General features: G+C 37.8%; 2 protein-coding genes across 3 annotated transcripts; both read left to right on the top strand.

The window, feature by feature from the left end:
• Positions 1–5,031: 5,031 nt before the first annotated feature.
• LOC103956458 (50S ribosomal protein L25) lies at positions 5,032–6,795 on the top strand. The gene is made up of 3 exons (XM_009368457.3): positions 5,032–5,567; positions 5,651–5,780; positions 6,246–6,795. Exons 1-3 carry the CDS (start codon positions 5,175–5,177, stop codon positions 6,470–6,472), a joined length of 750 nt encoding a protein of 249 aa, XP_009366732.2. The 5' UTR covers positions 5,032–5,174; the 3' UTR covers positions 6,473–6,795.
• Positions 6,796–12,246: 5,451 nt separating this feature from the next.
• LOC103957604 (mitogen-activated protein kinase kinase kinase 5) lies at positions 12,247–21,955 on the top strand. Of its 2 annotated transcripts, none has more exons than XM_048575829.1 (11): positions 12,247–12,383; positions 17,727–18,081; positions 18,404–19,030; positions 19,112–19,199; positions 19,581–19,643; positions 19,745–19,908; positions 20,063–20,138; positions 20,430–20,489; positions 20,568–20,693; positions 21,035–21,244; positions 21,318–21,955. In XM_048575829.1, the coding sequence occupies exons 2-11, from the start codon at positions 17,771–17,773 to the stop codon at positions 21,417–21,419; spliced, it is 1,827 nt and encodes a 608-aa protein (XP_048431786.1). In that variant the 5' UTR covers positions 12,247–12,383; positions 17,727–17,770; the 3' UTR covers positions 21,420–21,955. The 2 variants fall into 2 exon arrangements, with proteins under 2 accessions (XP_048431786.1, XP_009368062.3); XM_009369787.3 differs by having other exon boundaries at positions 12,254–12,383; positions 17,516–18,081.

Raw genomic sequence — 21,955 nt, 5'->3', positions numbered from 1 at the left:
ACCCACACTCCCCCAGCACATCGTTTATCGATTCGCCCATTAATACCCCTTCCTTTCCATGCGTCAGCAGCGCGCACGAGTTTCGAGAGAGACAAATGGGTGGGATGGAAGGGGATGACCTGCTATTGCCGGTCAGCCATCAGTCCTACTCCGTACGGTCAGAGTGAGGCGCAATGCACAGTCGTTTCGATTGCCTTTTTCATTCATTTCGACGTGACCAAACCTTAAGCTTCCCCCGAAGGACTGATGGGTGGTTCCGTCCTCAGCCGTCAGGGACTGTCACCGCCCCCGGCTAATCACGTCGCTCCCTTTGACTGCTCTACCCGGTCAATTAATTGTTTTAATTAATTAAATTAGTAGTAATTATGTTTTTGTATTTCGAGGCTATTAGGAGTTAAGAAAACTTCGAGTGTTTGCGAGTCCATACGAGTCAGCATGTGACCGACCCCAGTACTATCACGGTGTCACCTGATGTCCTTATTTGCGTCAAAACATGGCGCCACGTGTACTTTCTGAAGTAGCTATTTGTAAGTTGGTGGTGAATTGTGATGTACCAATTTGAAAGTATATAAAACCTTGTAAGTTTTGTTATTTACATATATATTTTTATCTTTTAAACATTTTTTTTTTAATTTTGAACCGTTGTATTAAATGTATCAAAAAAGATAAATAGACAAAAAGTGAAAAGTAAAAAAGAGTGTGTGAATAGCATATACAATCTCCATTTACCGAGGGACAAAGAAGAGGACTGCTTTGTAATAAATTTATTACGAAGGGACCAAATGTTAACATTAATCTACATTTACCTAACTCATCCCAATCGGACCTTGGTTTTCTTAAGCAAATACTCATTTGTTGTAAGCCATCTCTGCATATTCGAAGAACTTCTCACACTCCGCAAGCCAATCTAAAAACTTTTCAATCGATAAATTTCCATTGAAAGTGGAAATTTCAATTTTTTTTTTTTGGTTTCTTCTCGTGGGCTTTCAGGGATGGCAGGGATAACGTCATCTTCAGAATCTGAATTACCATTAGGGAAAACTCTTACTTGCTCGTGTGCTGCAACTAGTTTGCGAGCACGAACAACACGTTGAGCACCGCCTACTGCCAGGCCTGCAATCATCTCTCTAATTTCAGCATGAGAATTTTGCATTGTATGATTGATGAAACTTCCATAGCCACAAGTTCTCGACTCACGTCTGCGAAACTTGTGATATTACGATTGGTTCTATGAAAAGATAAGTAACAATAAATCCTCATTGATCAGGAAAGACACTCTAAATGACTAGGGACGTTTCTAAACTGTTTGCATCATCAAGCAGTTTTTGTATGCCTACATCACAACACCACCTTTGTAAATTAGCATATGCTGTAAAAAATTTGCAATAGACTACCCGAACTTCACGGGTGACTAATTAGCAATTTTGTTCATTTGCCTCTATCTTATTTTCTGATAAGATCATGTGACAAAAACACTTGCCAAAGGCTAGTTGGTGATATATACCAAACATGGGGGAATGTACAATGGGATTAAGATGATCTCAGAACCAAGGTTGTCTTAGGATCATCCAGAGCTTAGGAAATATATACATGTGAAGGTCTTTCGATGACTCTCTGAATGTTTCGTACGAGTCTCTTTTATGCCTACTAAGTGTCTAATGTAATGCACACTAGTCTCGACAAGTTGCGTCAGTAACACTCAACAAATTCTCCGATATCGCTCATTGGATTGCTTCAACATATGTCGATATCTGTTGACATATGGACAACATGATTTGGCTGACGACAACAAGTTCACCAAGTGTTTGTGTCTGAAGTTAAGCAAATGTGACCTCAAATGATGAGGTGGTGGAGAAGATTTATGAGTGGGGGCCACCAAGAGTGAGACAAAAGGGAGGAAGGGAAGAAGAGGAGAGTGGTGGTGGTGCCACCAGCACGTACGTAACTTTGAAGCCTGAAAGACTGGGGACCGCCTCATAAGTGTGGATAAATTTACCCAGCACGAGTACATTATTTTATTACTTTTCCGTGCCAATAAAATAAAAAATATATATAAATTTAATTTAAAATTACTTTTGTTTTATTAACCGTGCACTTTCGTGTATTTATATCATATAAGTTGTTTTTTTGTCATAATTGTGTCTTGAGCAATTGCTTGCTCACAAACCCTTATCCGACCTCTCTCTGTCAATATTATCCCACTTCATAAAATAAACGATAATTTTTGAAAAATAAAATAAAAATATCTAATCGGATCTTCTCTCTATTTTTGTATTTTACTTCTTACTCTTTTTATCTTTTCAATTTTCTAAAACAACAAATCAAATTATTTTTTAATTCGTTCAAATCCTTTTCGTGTGGTATGAAAGCATAAATATTAATTTACTTATAGATTAAATAAAGCTTGGTGTAAACATTACCCTAGTATTTTTCTGATTTGTGGTGTGTACGCTTCGTTGGTAGTGATGATCGGTGCATGACATCATCTGCGGATCCAAAATTTATTTTTCTCCCAATCAATGTTTGTTTTATTTTTTTGACAAAAGGACAATTAGAGCACGAGGAAATTATAAAAACGAGCGATGACGTCGATGAGGACCTGTAAATCTCTTTTTACTTGAACACGTCTTATATCCGGCCTTGTTTAAGAAGTACCTTTTTGACTAGAAGTATAAAGCTAAGGGAAGTGCTTCCGCAACTATTATGCATGTTCCCTTTCATGTATGTAGTAGCCATTGTTTTCACATGTTTGTTTGCCAAAAAGTTTCGGAGGAAATTGGCTACTCTTACTTCCAACGTGAGGGCATACCTACAACTTCAAGCAGAAAGACTTACATGTGGCATATAACTGCCAACTGTTACCAATATGAATTTACAGATCGTGAATCAATGAAAACTACTAGCTGCGGGGATTGAATTTGGATTGGAGGTTTACCACAAATTAATACGCCCTTACCAACTAAACCAATCCTCGTTGCCATTGTTTTCACATGTACGGTCACATAAAATAAAGATTAACATTAATTGTTCTTTTTAATGGTATTAAGTTGCACAAGTAATTGTAAACATGGTTTAACTATTGTGTTATCACATCAACACATCTAGATGAAAATGATGCCATATCTTCAATATCCTAAAGTTATATAAACTCTCTAGTGGTCATTTTTCTAAATTAGGATGCAATCGGTTAGCTAATTTAGGTTATCCTAAGTTTTATTTTATAATTGGGTTCGTAATTTACCTTCTGATGTGGCTTTACGTTTTTTGTATGATAATCTTTACAATTAGAAAGTCAGAAGATATAAGAACCTCAAAACTTTTTATAATTTTTTTTTTTTTGGAGTTCTTTACGGTTTTCTTTTAACATTAAAAAAAACATCCATACTTGTAGAAAATAATTTTCTTTGACATTTATCGTTAAAATAAAAACACGTAATCATCTCAGTCGTATTTATACTTTGAAGATGGTTCCTAGCAAAATAATCTACGAGAAACAAAGGAATCTCACTGAAATTTGATTAGAGCTTTGTGTTTTACACTTTGCGTCCAAGTTTAAATTCTATTTTTTATGTAATTTTAATAATTTAGTGTAATCATCATATTATTTGTTAAAAAAAAAAATCTATTAATCATTGAATGCGGCTAAAAGCATATGTCATCACCTCACAAAACTTTTTGTTGGTCCCATGCCCTGATTTGTAATGTGGAATACGAAAATTTGACTTGACCTAACATGATTTGAAAACACAAGAAAATTCCAAAAATGAAAAGAGAAAAAGGTACGAACGTCTGGAAATACAAAATTCCAAAAATAAAAAAGATAAAAAGGTACCTACTTGTGGATGATATGTATATATATAATCATTTGAATTAATATTTTAATAATAATTCAATCATCAACGTGTTACGGTATATGATTTATAAAATTTGGTTTAAATAGTTAATATGTCAAGTACTACACATATATAATATATATACACACACACAAAAGTTCACAATAAGCAACTTAAATGGAATCCACCGTACTTAGCATCGTAATCTAATAATACATTGTTGTTTAGGGAAAAATTTACGCATACAACCAATCGTTAAACAAAAAAAATTATCTGACGATGAACGTATTTCGTGTAAGTAATTGTTAAGTTGACACGCGCACACCTGAATTGTATAGAATAGTAGGAGAGGGTGAGTTTGTGGGAATGGCAGACCAGCCCCTGAATCCGCATCAACCAATTTGTCTCACGCTCTTCCAAAATTTTACGCAATTTACAATTTGATTGCTTCTTCTTCTCTCTCTCTTTTGTTGCACCCTTTCTGCTGTTGACTTTATTGTGGCTGTGGCCTTTGGGACGGTGGCCCAGAGTCGAAGGGTGAGAGGTTTATCACGTGCATGTATTTGACAATGGAATGCCAATCAATTTTTACTTCAGCATATGAAAACAAATGACCAGATATATATGTGTGTGTGTGTGTAAAATATTCTTATGCCACCATTCACAAACCTAATGCCAAATTTTTATTTATTGTACATCAATGTATGGTGGACACCTTTCTATTAGTTCATATTCACTTGTCAAATTTTGTTTGCATTCTTAAAATTAACGTTCAACCGTTAAATTCAGCAATGTATTTTAAATATTGTTGTGTACTTTATAATTATCGGTTTTTTTTTTTCCTCAATTCATTTAGTGAATTTGCAAGTTTTCATATCCCCTTTCCTTGTAGCACTTATCCCCACTGTATCATAAGGGTATGAAGAGATCTCAAATTCGAGTCCTCTCATAGTAACGACTTGGGAGAGAAGATGGTAAGGGTATTGTTAAGGAAACAATATTTAAGAAGAGGTTGTGGTTGGCAATTTATGTGAGCTATGGTTAATATAACGAGCTTTATCTATTTGTGAAAGTACAAATCTTAGTCTCATATACACGTAAATTGACAACACCGCGTAATAATGTGATAATCAGACAAAAAACTTCTCCTCCTCTATTTAAGAGACGGTAATTAGCGCCCACATCCCCCAAAATTGGAGACCCAATAAGTCCATTATTCAACGAGCCCACCACTCTGATAAGGCAAAGGTCACCTCTACCCAAAGGCCCAGACCCTTAAACCCCAAAACCCTCTGCGCGGAGACCAACACACCCCTGCCCCCGCCCCACCCCAAAGCAAAAATGGCCAATCGGTGGCGCACAGCCGGCGGCAACCTCCGCTCGGTTCTGCAAAATTCTAGCTTCGGACCGCAACCTCCATTCTCATCATTCGCGGCTCTCTACCACACGATCCAAGCCATCCCTCGGGAGGTCGCTGGCAACAGAGTCTCCGTCAAAGACAGAGCTCAAGGTCGAATCCCAGCCGTCGTGTTCTCCCAGCAGCTGAACCCTAGCAGTGCCGCCGCTCGACCGGTCGCCAGGAAGCAGTTGCTGACCACCGAGAGGAAGCAGATTCAGGCCATTCTCAAGTCGGTAGAATTCCCATTTTTCTGCTCCACTCGGTTCCCCCTCCAGATCCGAGCCGGGTCCGGGTCGTCGGATTTGCTCGAATCCGGAAATGTCATACCCATCAAGGCAATTTCTCATTTTCTTCATCCATGTATATAAATATTGAAAATTTATGAGGGATTTGAATTTTGGGGTGTTTGATTGTGTAGATTCACAGGGACCAGGAGAGTGGGAAGATTCTGAATTTGGTGTTTGTTTGGGCGGATGAGGGTTCCGAGCTGAAAGTTGATGTCCCTGTTGTTTTCAAAGGTGAAGATGTTAGTCCTGGTCTCAAAAAAGGTAATTTAATTTTCTTTGGTTGCACATTGTTTGGTTTGTTTCATATCATTGGTAAACACAAGTTGCGTATTTGATCCCATAACCGTAACATTGAAGTTGGATTGTTTAGGAATAGGTAGAAAACTTGGTCATCGATGTGCATCTATAGCGGTTACGTATTGAAAACAAAATTGCAGCTGCTTATGTTGTTGTTGTTCAGATTATAAGGATATTTATTGTTAAGAGTTTTTCCTGCGCGTGATAGCTTAAATGATCTTGGGCCGCTCCACTCATTTCCAATGGGTATCGGGTTGGCTGCTCACATTCTGATATCTATAACCATGCGTGTAAAATGTTTAAAAGCTTGGCGTTATTGGAGTCCCTATTTGACATGGTTTCGTGCGTTCTTTAAAGACTGATTTGTTTTGGTTTAAGTATGATGGCATGCAAATGTGCACTGATTACCACTTCTTCGTGCCAACACAGGTGGCCACCTGAACAAAATTAGAACAAGTCTAAGGTACCTCGGCCCAGCTGAGAACATTCCTACTAAGATTGAGGTGGATGTCAGCAATCTAGATATAGGAGATAGGGTGTTTATTCCTGATGTCAAGGTTCATCCTTCCATGAAGCTTCTAAGTAAGAACGAAATCATGCCTATATGTAAGATAGTTGCAACAATGTTGGAGAACCCAGAATCTGCAGGAGATTAGTCACCGAAGCACAGGTTTATGGCTTTCCCGCATTGGCATGAACCACGAGTAGAAGCAAGAAGTTTAATAAGTCTCTGATTTTTCCTTAAGGATACAGATTGGCCTGCTGCCATATGCTGTGTGATACTCAAGTTGAAAAAGAATCGTGATTGGTTCGATCGTAAGCAGCTGGATTTTGTTGTAGCACTCTCAATACGATCCATGTTTTGGTCACATCTGTGCTTTTACTATCTTTTAGAATTTTCGGTCTTGTAGCTCAGCTTCAGAGTGAAGTGGTTAAACAGAAGTTTACAGCACACAAGCGATATTGGTTAGTTTCTTTACGTTTCCCCCTTGTCCTTTGTTCGTCTTTCTTTTCGTACGTTATTCTAAAGTGCAGTAGAATGCCTGAACTTAAGCATACACATTTCTCTCTCTTATTAGCTAGGATGAAGGTTCTAGTCATGTCAAAACCACAAGCAATAAATTTCTCATCATCTGTGAATTGAATAACAGGAGCCTTGAAGGCCTCTTGCAAATACCTTGCATTGCATTTCTGCTACCGACGGAGACAAAAAGATGCCCTAGCAGAAATGCAATGCAAGGTTTACTTGGTGAACATGAAGGGGATAAGAGGCCCAAATGATATGAAATGGCTCAGAGGAAGGTCCTCTTCCTATGTACAAATAGGAACTTCTCTTTCCTACACATCAAGTAACTCATTCAAGTCCCTGCAGTACTCCACCTTTTATTTATTTCAAAGTTAAGACAATCAAACGTCAAATTTATAATAAGGCAATTGACTAAAATCATCAAAATCAATTGTTGAAGTGATCAGAATCAAAACCAATTGTTGAATCACAAACAAACGTCATAAATAAAAACCAATTGATCATTTTAAACCCGGCTTTTCATGAAGATTGAACTCATCCACTAGATTTTAGTGTGCTCAATAATTCTTCCTTGAGTACGAAAGGCCCCCAAAAGAGTGAACAATTCTTTATTTTTTGCGGGCATCGCCACCCAACCTTGATCACCCCCTCAAGAATAGGAGGCAATAATAGAGCGTCCACGCGAAGAGTCAATTCTGTTAATGAATTGATCAAAATTTATATCAAAAACATTGTTTACACATCAATCATATTCATCATTTCGACCCTTGAGATTTGAAAATAGGCTATTTTACGCCAATTTTTGAAGCAACAAAGAGAGAGCTTACAAAATAAAAGGACAACAAAAGGGGAAGGAACGAGAGAGAGAGAGAGAGAGAGAGAGAGAGAGTGTGTGTGTTGTTTTATAACGTGGAGTGTTCACGTCCTAGGCAAGTAATTAATCACTCGCTATTAGCATTAGGGTGTACTTGACCTTTTAAGGGTAGATATGCCACTTCATCGACGTTTTTGTGAATTAAAAGTACAATTTTACGCAAAAAATAATAAAACTTTATACAAAACTTGACATAATTGTTTAGTCAGTCATATGAACCGTACGTTTAAAATAAATGAACAAGTCTTGAAGGACATTAATCTCATTAAAACGGTCAGTTTGTCCAATACGTACAATACGAATGATGAAACAATCTTCAAATTGATTATTTTTTTTCCGCAAATGATAGTTAAATAATGATTAAAAAATAAACAGTTTTATACAATAAAATATAGGTTAATCACAGAAGACGATGAGATTTACACCAGATCATCTCTAATGTATTTATAGTTACATTTTTCAGTTGGTCCGTAAATTAACTGTCCTCATGCTCGTCCACATCATCTGTTGGAGACGAATAAAGATTGCGGATGATTCTATATTCATATAACCATTAGTCTCAACATTTTAATACATTACAAATAATTACCTAATTGACATTTGTTAGGTCACTAGAGTGTAATTAATGACATGGACAAATATATAAAACGGGATGCTCGAATTTTCAACATATGTCCACACAGTTATTTAACGTTGGGGACGTCGTCAATTAATTAATACTGGAGACCTAACACATATTTAATTTTCAAAACCTTTGCATAGAATATTTTAAAAGATTAAGGCAAATTTAGAATCAACCCTAAAGGCTGGGTAGTTATTTGTATTTAACCCTAAGACTAACTCTAATGGTTGGGGTTAAACATAAATTTTTAGCCTAGAAATAAGTTCAAACTCATAAACAATTTTTCTCCTCCAAGAGTTTTGGCTTAAAATTTTAGCTCGAAATTATTAAAGAAAGATTTTAGCTTAAGGTAGCTTTTTTAAAAGAGTAAATTGTAGCAATGGTTCCTCAACTTTAATCAAATTGAAGCAATGATCCCTCAACTAAAAATCTATTATTATTGGTCCCTCAACTTATCAAAATGTGTAGCTATGGTTCTTTTTGTCAACGTCATTAGAATTTTGTCAATATAAGTTATGTTGGAAGGGCCATTACTACAATTGGGGTCCCTCAACTCATCAAAACGTGTAGCTATGTGTGTTTTTCGTCAACTTCGTCAAAAATTTGTCAAAACGAGTTATGTTGGAAGGATCATTACTACAATTGGGTTAAAGTTGAGGGACCATTGCTCCAATTGGGCTAAAATTGAGGGACTATTTCTCCAGTTGGATTAAAGTTGAGGAACAATTTCTCTAGTTGGATTAAAGTTGAGGGACCAATGGTAATAGATTTTTAGTTGAGGGACCAGTGCTACAATTGAATTAAAGTTAAGGAAGATTAAAGTTGAGGGATCAATTGTGAAATCCCACTCCTAGATTTCACTGTTATAATTTACGTATTCGTATTATTGAGATTTTATATTAATTTTCAAGAAATTATATTAATTTATTTGAATTTAGATTTTAATTAAACTAGTTACGAAGTTTGAAGTTTGGAAATTAATTATCTAAAATCTGTAGACCTTTCGAGGCCACGATTTATATTTTCAAATAGAGCTCGATCACACGAACACGTAGGCGCAAACTGTTCGCGAAACGGATTTTTAACGAAAGAGTTATTAACGTTTAAAGTTAGGGACATTTTTGTAATTTTGACCCTCATTTAGAAATCTCCAGATTTTCTAGAGCAGTAAGGAAGTGACACTGGACGACTGAGATGAAAAGAAAATAAGAGAAAGGAGAGAGGAAGGGGAGGAGGCAGCCAATCAGAAAAGGGAGGAAGAGGATAGGCAAATGAGAACCTGTGACTCGACCCATTTTCCACAACCAATTCCAATGGTTTTTCGTTGGTTTTTCCGGCGAACCATGTCACCTAACCACCGGGAAAACACTCCCCCTCAATCCCTCATCCTATTACACCTCAAAATCAAAGATATTTGGCTTTGAATTCGGGAAAACTGCATCGGTGGGTGTGGGGGTTCCTGCCGTTGATCCTCCAATTTTGAAACAATTTCCTTCGATCACCACCACCTATAGAATCATCTTGAGCCCAGGAAAAAAGCCCAAACAAGTTTGGGAGCGGCGGAGCTGTTTTGGAGTCGAATAAAAAACACCCAAATCAAGGGTCTCCGACGGATCGAGGGGGCTTTTAGGTGTTTCCTCGCCGAATTGGACTTCAGCCCAGGTATAAAAGTTGTTCCTCTCATAGAAATCTACTTGCCTGTAAAATTTGACAATTTTTAGAGTTAGTCGGAAAATTGGGTTTCCGTTCGCCAAAAACCGCCACCGGTAGTGGCGCGTGCGGTGGCTCGTGGCCAGTGGGCGCCGATGTTATTTTATGCTAAAGTGATATCTTTATCTTTGAATTGATATCTGTATGACATGGTTGATTGTTTGAACTTAGTTTCATTACGATACATCACTTGATCATTGCATGAATCGACAATCTGACTGTTGGATCGACACCAAACTCTAAAGTATTATAGAACATAATGTTTGAGGATATTAGGAATTGACAAATTAGGAATCCGACTATGGATCTTCCCGAATTGGATTTCTAAGTTTGTAAAATAAATTGTTGACCGCTAACCCTAGTAATTGGCGGAGATCCGACTGTCAGATTGTGATGAGATTTTAGTATGTTGTTCTATGAGCAGAATATGGCCCTTAGGAAGTTATGGGTCCGAAATCCAATGTGTAGATCTTCTAGATTGAATTATAGAGGGTTGTGGACCTCATCGTTGATTGAGAGTTGGCTTTTGGTCAACATGTCTCGAACCATGTGAATTACTAAAATTAGTACTACTAGAGACTCAGTGAGGCTTTGTGGACTTGTCTCGGTAAGTGACTTTAATATATGTGATATGGTTATTACCCTGTTTTCTTATATTATTATCCTTTGTGGATATGATTTGGTTTTATAAATGTGTTTTATGTTAAAATGTGATTTTTATAATTGGCCATCGATCTATTTTTATTAAATGCGATTTGATTCATGGATTGGAAATATTTGTGAAAAAGTGATTTGAAGTGCATATTGAAATATTTGTTAAACTGAGGGGGACCGTTATGTAGCCTAGTGTCACAGGGTTAAGTGACACCAAGTTTGCACCATATAGCAGTGGTACATGGATGGTCTTGCTTGGTTAATCCATGATAGGGGACGATACTATTTATGGATCGCGCTTGGTTAATCCGCGATAAGTGATCATTGCCTAACAGTTCCATAGGTGTGACTCTGCTTGGTTAATCTGCGATGGGGGTCACTACCTACTTGGTTATCTTGGTCTTGCTTGGTTAATCCATGATAAGGGACCATGGTCCTGCTTGGTCAATCCGCGATAGGGGACCATTATTTCTATGGATAGTTCTTGGTTAATCCGTGATGGGCGATCCTTATGGCCATACATACTTAGGGGTGATCATGTTTGCTCAATCCGCGATGGGTGATCGCTGCCTAACAGATTCCTATGAGTGACACTGCTTGGTTAATCCGCGATGGAGGGTCACTTCCTACATGGTTACTCAGGGGTGGCTTTGCTTGGTTAATCCACTATGGGTGTCCACTTCCTGTTTGGTTACTTATGTAGGCTTCAGCCAAACTGCGTCCCTTTAGCCCTAGACTTTAGTGTATTTACGAACGATAGTTTTTGAGAATCTTTGTGGTTTGAATTGGAAAAGTCGTTGGATTTCTGGGTAACTCCTTCAGAGTTTTTAGAGACTTGACTATGTTTTCATAATTACGAACTTATATTTGAGGTTTATAAATTGTGATCGATGGTCTTTCTTTTTATTGATTATCACATACTTGTATTATTGTCATTCACTCGAGCTTTGCAGCTTATTAGAGTTATGGTTTGCACAATGCACCATTCCTATGATGTAGGCATTGATTATTGTCACTCAAACGATAGGTTTTGTTAGATTAGATATGTTAGATTAGCCACTGATAAGAATTAAACTCACGCCACATTTTTCCACCACTGTGGTAAAGATCCACTTATTTAGCCATGACAAAGTCTTATAAAAAGGAAAAAAGAACAAACAAAACAAGATAAAATGCAATTGGGTGGAATGTCGTTCCATGCCGAACGTAAGGCTAATAAACACATGGAGCGTGTCATTTCATGCCTTGTGAAATCCCATCCCAATTAATTGTAATTTCATTTTAACAGGAATTATGAGATTACGATTTTTTTCCCTATCCTTTACCCAATCCGGTTTTCCTTTTTTAGATTTTCTCCAAATTCTCCTTCTCTCTTTGGCTGCCACGTGGCAGCTTCCCCACCCCCATCTCTTTTCCTTCTTTCTTTCTCTCCTCTCTCCCCGGAGTACTCTCTCTTAGCTCACTCATTCTCTTTGTCTCGCACACTCTCTCCCTCTCCCCGAACCCATACACCCAAGATCGAGAAAATGATGGCGAAGATGACACCACCACGTCCACCACGTTGAGTCTTTCTCATTTCGTCTCTGTGAAGCCCAGGAAACCCAACAAACTTCCCTGGCGAGCCTCGTGGCTTTTGAGCCAAACTTCGGCCAACTCTGACCACCACACGGCGCGTTTGAGGTGTGAAACTCTTCCTCTCCTCTTAAGCTTCAATTTGATAGTTAGATCACACCCTATTCTCTCCCACATACAACGCCAAAACCAGAATAATCAAAACATAATATGCTGGTGCTGGGTACACATCAAGCACTAGAACTAGTGAACCCATAAAAAATGGAAAAGCTCTGACTCTCAGACTTCCTCTCTGTCCCTCAAAATCAACAAGCCCAACAACAAATTAAAGTCATATCAACGTTGATCTCAAAAAGCCATAGGCACATGATCTTCTTCCTTTTCATTGAAGCAACATGTTCATTATTTAGAGTTGAGTAATGCTAGGAAAACTAAATTTGTAGACAAATCGCTTTAACAGAGAGCCCTTGCTAGGTTTGACCTCGATGATGGAATGGTTGGGCTGGGCAAGGGCTATGAACGGCGCCTGGAATCAAAGGAACCAAAACGTCTGTCTCCCTAAGAAAGCTTGCTTGAATATTAAATGCCATAGAAGTTGATGATTGAATTATTAATTACTTAAGCGTTAATAAATGTGCTCATTTCCTATTAGTGATAGATCATTTAATTTGCAAATATTGTTTACAAATTTAGTCTCCCTAGCAACAATTACGAAGAACATTAAAATTCAACCAAAAGTCTTAAACAATCAAGAAACCTGTTATATTTGAAGTTACCTGACCACATTCACATAAACTACCTGTGAACAACATAAAACAAATTGCAGTTTGAACCTGAATTATAGTTAGTTTGCAAAAACTTCAACCTGAATCAGATTTGCAAACAGTACAGTTCCCAGTCTCAAAATTTATAAAACTCACCCCCAAAACGGATACGTAATTTAAAAGTTCCACCAAAATAGATATTTATGCATGGCTCCCAGGTACATGATTTCCTTTCACCCTGTAGGTAAACAAGAAATCAACAAACCCACCTTTGTGCCAGGTGTGAAACCAATTCAGAACCCAAACCAGCTGCAATTTGGTTTCATCATTTGCAGGAATCATAGGATCAAGGGATATATATTTTTGCACTTCTTTGTAGCCTTTAGATTTTATAACATCCAAGGGTCTTATTTAAAACCCTTATTTATTCATTAAATGACACAGATGCTTATGTGGATTTTAACTAATATTTAAGATAAAAATAAAACTGAAAAAACATAGAATCTGGAAAATTCAAAATAAAATTAAAAAAAAAAAAAAGGGAAGAAACCCTAGCTGTAATCGTGAAAACAAATAATTAGACTGTACCCAAATAACAAAAAATGAATCTCATCTTTGCTTATGAGGTCTGCAATGCCTTGGATGAAATTTCATTTTTCATGTTATAAAATACAACCCTAATAATCACAAAAAAGGAAAAAAAGAAAAAAAAAAGAAATCTCTTCTTTGCGTGATTCTCCCTTGATATTAATAATTTGCTACAGGTGGACGACTCAATAATGAGTGGTGGATTGGAGTTTGCATACGGAATTTGCAGAACTTGTTTTGCTCAAGAATGGAATAGACTGACCAATTCACTAGCCAACAAAGATACCAGGGCACCAAATGGGGCCCTCGGGATTGGCTAGCTAACCAAGCAGAACTGATTGTGATAGTTGTTTGTTTGATTTGAAAAACTAAAAGAGTGGAAAAATCATCAAAAACATGATCTGACAAAACTAAAAGGATTTTGCAAACCCTACATATATGGACAATAATATAGAATTTAGCGTTTTGTTTTGCTTACCTCATGAAGATTCAAGAGACTAATAACTTGACTTGTTGTAGAAGGCATCAAAATTTTGTATCAATCCAAGGCATGGAAGTTGCAGACCTTATCGGCAAGGGGAAGACGGAGGTTGCCGACCTCCTTTCTTGTTTACACGATTACAGCTAAAGTTTCTTCTTTGTTTTTTTTTTTTTTAAATTTTTTTTTAAATTTTTCAAATTTTATGTTTTCTCAGTTTTATTTTTGTCTTTAATATTAGTTAAAATCTAGGTTTTGTTATTAGGAATGATCAGGGGAACCTTCTTCTGGTTGGAGCTTTAAATTTGAGATCAAATACCATCAATGTGTCTGAGGCTTTGGCGCTTCGGGAAGCTATCATTTGGGCTAGAAGGAAAAATTTTAGCCATATTATTGTTGAGGGCGATTCCAAGCTTATCATTAATGTGGTCCAAAGGAAGTGCCAGACTCCGTGGAGTTTAAGATCCATTTTAGAAGATATCAAGTGGTGTGACTCTTCGTTTCAGGAAGTTAGATGGAACCATGTGTTTAGGAAAGCGAACTTTTTTTGCGGATGCATTAGCTTCGGTTGGTATTAAGATGGATAACCTTCATATATATTTGGGATGCTTGTATCCCTGTGGAAGCATCTAATGCTCTTCTGTTTGAAGCTTCTGGAACTAGTTGTACTAGAGGTTCTTACATTTAATTGATTTTCTTTTCTAGCAAAAAAAAAAAAGTTAAAATCCACATAAGCATCCATGTCATTTAATAGATAAATAAGAAGGTTATCCATCTCCAACCCTTGAGTTAAAATCTAAAATTTTTAACCAAGAAAATGAAGCTTTTAACTCAGAAACAAGTTTTTTGCTCTAATCCTTATGGGTTAAATTTTTCGTCCGAGATTATTAAAGAATAAATTTAGGATTCTAAAGTAATTATTTTTATAAAAAAAAAAATTATGTACACTATCCTAATTTAATTTTATGAACATTTTAACCTAAAAATATTTAGATTCTGCTAAATATGAAAAAGTCACTAAACTGACACCATGAAACTTGCGGAACACCATGAAAGAATATGAAACACTTAAAAAATATTTTTTAATCATTTTAGCCATTAGATTTAAATTTAAACCGTTAGGTCTTTTTTTTTATCATTAGATTTGATCATATTATATCTTAACTGTTGAATTAAATGAATTTATGAATATAAAACTAAAAAAAATACACATATATGGTGGACCAACCCATTAACCCGAAGGAAATTCTAGGCTAAATTTGCCCCAAAAATAAGTTTTGGGTTAAAACTCATATTTGGCCCAAGGGTTGGAGTAAGTTAAGGTAGGGTTAGAACCTAAAATTTGAGTTTTACTCCAAGGGTTGAAGTAGATTTTAGAGTTCGGCTAAGCCACGCAATGTACAACCTAATTTGATATCGAATTCATCATCCATGAGATTCGAACCTAAGACCTCTCACTTCCAAATGAAGAGGAATACCACCAAATCATAGTACTGAGTGACATCCCTATCACACACTTAATCATTCAAATTTGAATCTCAATACATAATCGGAAAGTTTTTTTCCCTTTTGAAATCGTTAGTATAGGATTTAGATAAACTCCCCCAAATATCTAGAATCTGACAACTCATTTCATAAACAATTTAGTGGCACGTGATGTACTTTGTGTGAAAATTAAGGACACATAAATATCTGACGTGTAGGTGTGGTCTACTTACTGGGAAAGAGATCATCTTCAGATTTCTTCCTTCAAAGCCCAAGGATCAAGTGATCTGGGCCCTTGAAATTTGATCCAACGACCAAAAATTATTATAACTTTTGAAAGTTTTGACTAACTTCTCTATTTTTAGCCGTTAGATCAAATTTCAAAGGTCCGGATCACTTGATCCCTGAGCTTTGGGTAGAGAGTTTCAAAGATGATCTCTTTCCTACTTACTGACCCACTTATAAAGCGTAATACTAGTGATTTCCATTCAAAATATGCGTAGAAATTTAGACGGGCCCATATTAAAAGACCCCTTGAAACAAAAGGAATTTCCCACTTACTAATTAAGTTTTGGGACTACAGACAAAATAGTCAAAAGGGCAGAAAGATGGCCAATTGTTTTTGGATCCCATCCGGATTCAAATAGTAGGGATTCTAAGGATCCTCATATCTTAGTCATTCATTATACATTGTGCGGTCAGAAATCATTTAAATTTTTTTATTTAAAATTAAACACAACTAATACCTAACGAAAACTGACCGTACGGTGTACGATGAACGGCTAGGATATGAGGATCCCTAAGATCCCCACAGAGAGGATCCTCATCCCCAAGCAAATTCCTCTACACAATGAAGGAAATAAAGAAATTCAAACTCAAAGACTTTTTAGTGCAAAATTGACAATTTCTAACAAAATGTCTGAGTTTGTAATGTTTTAGGGCTAGTTTGGTATTACTGTGCTTTGAAAAAAAAAACTGCTTCTGCTATGCTGCAAGAATAAGCTCATTTTTGCTGCTTCACGTTTTCAGTTTTTTTTTACCCAAAACTGTGAAAATAAATTGTTTTTAAGTATTTACCAAACACCTTTTTGAGCTCAACTTTTTTTTATACCCATTTTTTATAAAAGCACATCAGTACCAAATCAGTACTTAGACTAGTCATGTTTTCAGTTCTACTTATTTTGGTTTAAATTTGTCTCCCATGCTATCAATCACAAAAATATCAAGCATTTCAAAGACAATACTCAAGTAAGTTTGACGTGCATATGCATTCATATAGCCTAACTTTGTGTTAAATTGACGGTATAGTTTTGGACTTTGCACATTAATAAGTTTGATACTTTAATTAAGATTCCATTTATATCGTTAGATTTTGCTCATATTCGATCTTAACAGTTGGATTCATTTATTTATAAATTTTATTTTGATATCTACACCGTTCGTCCAACTACATGAGCCGCCCGATAAAAAAAATAATCGTTGGTCCTTTTGCAAGTGGCTGATAGCTAGAGCCAACAATAGGGTCCCAGCCACTAACCTTGGCTCATTTTTTGGGTTAAATTGGCCCAAAAATAAGTTTTAACCCAAAACCTTTTTTCAGTTGAGAAGCTTTGGCTGAGTTTAAAACTTATTTAGAGTTTTAATCCAATTATTGGAGTTGATCTAAGATAAATAAATAAATAAATAAACAAAAGTACAAATTTGAAATATAAACAACAGAAATAACGGCCGGATCACAAGGAAAACGAAAAAACCAAGCGCGCGCGTTGTTCAAACATGGTTAGAGAGAAAACAGAGCACAATAATATCAACCTCTCAATTCTCAAGCCCTCCGCATTTTCTAAACAAAAAAAAAACAAAAAATATTAAGGGAAGAAAAAACGAATTAACGACACCGTCTCGGGGAATTGATTCATGGCCTGCAGGTCTCTCGACGAAGATCCAGGCCTCTCATGGATCTTCTCCTGGACCTCCTAGGCCTTCCCCTCAATTTCTTCGTCGTCGTCGAATCCAAATCACCAACTTGTTAGGGTTTGCGCAGGTTGTGATGATCATGAATGGTTTCCACCATGCGTTGGCTGTCTAACATTACCTTCTCTTCTTCTTCTTCTTCTTCCTCCTCCTCGTCGGCGAAAGGGGAGTCGCCGAAAAAGAAGGCCAGCGATGACGGGGGAGGCTGGATGTTTCGGTCGAGGAGGAAGCTTACCCAACAGAGGAAGCAGCTTTTGATCGGTATTGGCGGTGGAAACCAGGAAGGTGGAGGAGGTGGAGTCATCAATAATCATAAATGCTCGGGTTCGAGTTCGCCGTTTCCGGAAACTACGTCGGGGGCAGGGACTCCTCAGCCGCTGCCATTGCCGGAATCGGCCGCGGATTCGCGATGCAAAGAGAGGTGCCGGAGAGAGAGGTGCTCCGGATGCAGTTCCGGCGATTGTCGATTGCCCTCTCCCAAGGCCCGTGACGCTACCTCCTCCAACACTTCTATTCAGAGGTGTTAAAGTCTCCCTGTCTCTTGTTTGATTTTCACATTGAGTATTAAATTTTGTTTTTTCTTCACAAGAGAAAATTATAATTTTTTTTCATAGTTGTTTTTTCTATTGCTGGATTTGGAGAACTAAAATGATTAATGGATGTTAATTACATGCTTGAAGTAGGAATCGAAAAAGATAGGAGATTATGATTTTGAATGCACCAACATTTCCATGTTTGTCAGATTTTTGCGTTGTTTGTTGCAGTTTTGGCCTTTGAACGCACCACATATGATGATACTTAAACTAGGAGACTTTATTGACATGTATGTCTTGCATTTTCAGTGTGTTCGCTCGCCGGGAAACGCGAAAGAATAACGAGCATTGTTTTGAACCTAGGTCAAGGTCTACAAGGAGGAATCGAGGTCGGAATGGTTTAGGGAGCTATCCTAGCGACTTCCGGCTTGATGTTCCGAAACCTACTTGGAGTGCTCCGGCTAGTCCTTTCTCAAGTCCTACATTCAGCCCGCACAGACCCAGTGCTGGTGATCTGCTCCCACACCTTGTTCCTGTTGGAAATCAAGGCTGGTCTGGCCCCGAGATGCCCACTTGCGATGTGCCTTCTGCGCACCCACCCCCTTCCTTCTCCGAATACTCCATCCAGAGCAATGATAATTCCCCTCTACAAAGTCCATCCAATAGAAGTCCCTGCCGAAATGTCAGAAGCCCACCAGGTTCAACATCGCCATTGCATCCAAGATTACCACTTGAAGCCCCCACTGTGCGGCGTGAGGTTAATGGTTATGCTGAAGTCCATCCACTGCCTCTGCCTCCTGGAGCAAGTCTTAGCCTACCATCACCACAAGCTATACTCACACCTAAACCAGAGTCCCAGCCAGTCAAAGGTCAATGGCAAAAGGGAAAGCTTATTGGACGTGGCACGTTCGGAAGTGTTTATGTTGCTACCAATACGTATATACTGTTCCATGAATAGCTGATCATAGTTTCTATTTGCTTTGCTAAATGCTGACGAAGGGTTTTCGTTTGTAACAGAGAAACTGGAGCGTTATGTGCAATGAAAGAAGTCGAGTTATTTCCTGAGGACCCAAAATCTGCAGAGTGTATAAAGCAGCTACAGCAGGTTATCATCCGTTTACTCTCAATTTGTTCTAGGAATGTACACATAATGTAAGCTTGTTGACTCTACCCCCACAGATTTAGCTATCCAGGATTTTTCTGTTTGACGTTACTTTTCCTTAGTCTACCTGTTGAACCTCTGGAGTATCAATATATCAGCGATTCAGCATGCAGTATAGCAGCCTTCAGTTGTTCAAATTTCTCGAACTTTAAATTATTTTAGAGTCTAGATGCATGAAGACTAAAAGTACTTTTGTAGGCAACCAAAATTTTTGATGTAATCTATTAGGTAGACTATGGTGTGGTGGTTCCTCAGGTGCATTGAGTGATATGTTACGATGTCACTGTGCTTCTTACTTATTTTCTGTAAACTTTTCTTTATCAGGAAATCAAAGTTCTCAGCCAGCTGAAGCATCCTAATATTGTGCAGTACTATGGAAGCGAAATAGTGAGTAACGTTGTTACGTGCGTGTTTAGGCATCCAGGCTCAAGTTTTTGTCCATTGGAGTTGCCTAAAATAAAGCACCAAATACTTTCATGTATATGCAGGTTGATGATCGATTTTTCATCTATCTGGAGTATGTCCATCCTGGTTCTATCAACAAATATGTCCATGAACATTGTGGAGCCATAACAGAAGCTGTTGTTCGTAATTTTACTCGCCATATTCTCTCTGGGTTGGCTTACTTGCACAGCACAAAGACAATACACAGGTACAATCGCATTCTTAATCTAATAATAACGAAGTGCTCACCTATGCGAATTTTTATCATTGTCAAATGTGGAAGAATTGTTTTTGGTGTACGGGCCTATAGAATTGTGCTTGGGGTCAATTAGGCTGCATATTATTTCATTTTCTGTTGATAGGGACATCAAAGGGGCTAATTTGCTTGTCGATTCATGTGGAGTTGTCAAGCTAGCTGACTTTGGAATGGCAAAACATGTGAGTACTGGTTCTTTCTTCACCCTTTCATTAGATTCTCATTCTTCACTCTTTTTTTGTTTTTTTTTGGTGCTAGTAGCTCTTTTTACTCCTTGGCAAGGTAATAGGCTAAGTCATCTTGAGATTTTGAGATGGTTTCCTTAATCTAGTCATCGAGCGGTTTTACACACAGCTCATGTTGCTATCATTACAGACACCATACACATTGTTATAGATTCAGATCACTTGCTGGTATTCATTCTTTACCATCTGATTTTAGGCTCACATAGTTACAATTTGTTTGTTGCGTAGCTTTCGGGACACGTAGGTAATCTTTCTCTAAGGGGAAGCCCGTACTGGATGGCTCCAGAGGTAATCTTTTGCTAATTAGTATGTGGTAGCCTATGGGGTTATGCGCTCTCTAATACCGATACAATTTTCTTCCTGCAGCTGATGCAAGCTGTGATGCATAAAGATAGCAGCTCTGATCTGGCTCTTGCTGTTGATATATGGAGCTTGGGTTGCACTATTATTGAAATGTTCACCGGAAAACCTCCTTGGAGCGAGTACGAAGGGGTAAGCACATAATGCATTTTCTGTATTCAACCATGAAACTTGTTTCAATTTTGTGCTTTGAAGGGTTCTAATCCATTGTTTGTGTGTCCAAATCCGTAGTTTTTTGTCGATATAGTAGTACTGACTACTAAGTGGGATGCAGGGCATGCTTTTACCTGTTCGTACACAGTTTGATAAAATCATTAACTTCTTTTTCGCCTCTTCATTGCCGTCTAGCTTTGCTCATCTGCCTTTCGAGTTGACATTGTGAATTTATATTTGGGTCCAAGTTTCATACATAATTTTCTGCACTGCATTTTAAGTCCTCCCACAGTTCTCTAAACTCCTGTCTATTAATCCAGGCTGCAGCCATGTTTAAAGTTATGAAGGATACGCCACCAATTCCTGAAACATTGTCACCTGAGGGTAAGGATTTCTTAAGATGCTGCTTCCAAAGAAATCCTGCAGAAAGGCCAACTGCTGCCATGTTATTAGAACATCGATTCTTAAAGAACTCACAGCAGCAAGATGCCCCGCCTGCCGCCCAGGCATCTAATGGGGTGAATTACGCGGTAAGTATAAACACCATGCCACTTGTTTTATTAAAGTTTAGTTATTCTTTTACAGTTTTTGTTATGTCTACAGGATAAACCTCTGAGTCCAATGGAACTTGAAAGAAAATTTGATCAGTCGCTGGTGATTCCGGCCATACTTGGATCGCAGAGCAGTGCATTCCCGATTTGGTGATTGCTAAGCCTGAGGGTCCAGCCTTTTTCTCCAGTGACCAACATTTTTGTGTGAAACTTCCGACTTAAAGTGGCCTCCTGATCTTCCCCTCATGTTAACCTTGAGGCGTTTCCTGGATTAATCTCCAGCAAAGTTTGCAATTCAAATACCACATCCCTCCTGTGGACACTCTGTGTTGTGCCAACCGCCATGCTGAAACGAATAACATTGTCAAACGGCTGGTGGAAAGGGGAATGATAGCTGCCTTCCTGTCCATAGTTCTGCAGAGAAGCGGCTCCCGAATTGTAGGCGTACTGGATGTGATTCTGGTGCGTGACTCGCAGCCATTGAGTGTTTTGTAGGTTCTTTCCATCATCCATTTCGATGGTGGAAGTTTATCTTGCCCTGGGAATTTGGCAGCCGTTTTTGTATACAATTAACTAATTTTAAAGCTTCAGCAGGAGAAGTCTTTTAACAAGGCAACGCTTTCGCCTCCATGTACAATTTGGTGGACTCAAAAACTGGTGTCTATATATCAAAAGGGATCAAATTATTTT

Source organism: the organism of the source record quoted next, unplaced genomic scaffold, assembly GCF_019419815.1.
Source record: "Pyrus x bretschneideri cultivar Hongxiangsu unplaced genomic scaffold, Pyrus_bretschneideri_v1 Contig8, whole genome shotgun sequence".
Lineage (NCBI taxonomy): Eukaryota > Viridiplantae > Streptophyta > Magnoliopsida > Rosales > Rosaceae > Pyrus > Pyrus x bretschneideri.
The sequence above is the reverse complement of the archived record's forward strand: the minus strand, read 5'-3'. Positions and strand labels throughout refer to the sequence as shown.

Coding starts and splice junctions, on each gene's coding strand:
- LOC103957604 (XM_009369787.3), top strand. CDS start 17,648: ATGGTTTCCACCATGCGTTGGCTGTCTAACATTACCTTCTCTTCTTCT. Junction 19,031..19,111: donor GTTTATGTTGCTACCAATAC/GTATATACTGTT, acceptor CGTTTGTAACAG/AGAAACTGGAGCGTTATGTG. Junction 20,490..20,567: donor CGTACTGGATGGCTCCAGAG/GTAATCTTTTGC, acceptor TTCTTCCTGCAG/CTGATGCAAGCTGTGATGCA.
- LOC103956458 (XM_009368457.3), top strand. CDS start 5,175: ATGGCCAATCGGTGGCGCACAGCCGGCGGCAACCTCCGCTCGGTTCTG. Junction 5,568..5,650: donor GAAATGTCATACCCATCAAG/GCAATTTCTCAT, acceptor TTGATTGTGTAG/ATTCACAGGGACCAGGAGAG. Junction 5,781..6,245: donor TAGTCCTGGTCTCAAAAAAG/GTAATTTAATTT, acceptor GTGCCAACACAG/GTGGCCACCTGAACAAAATT.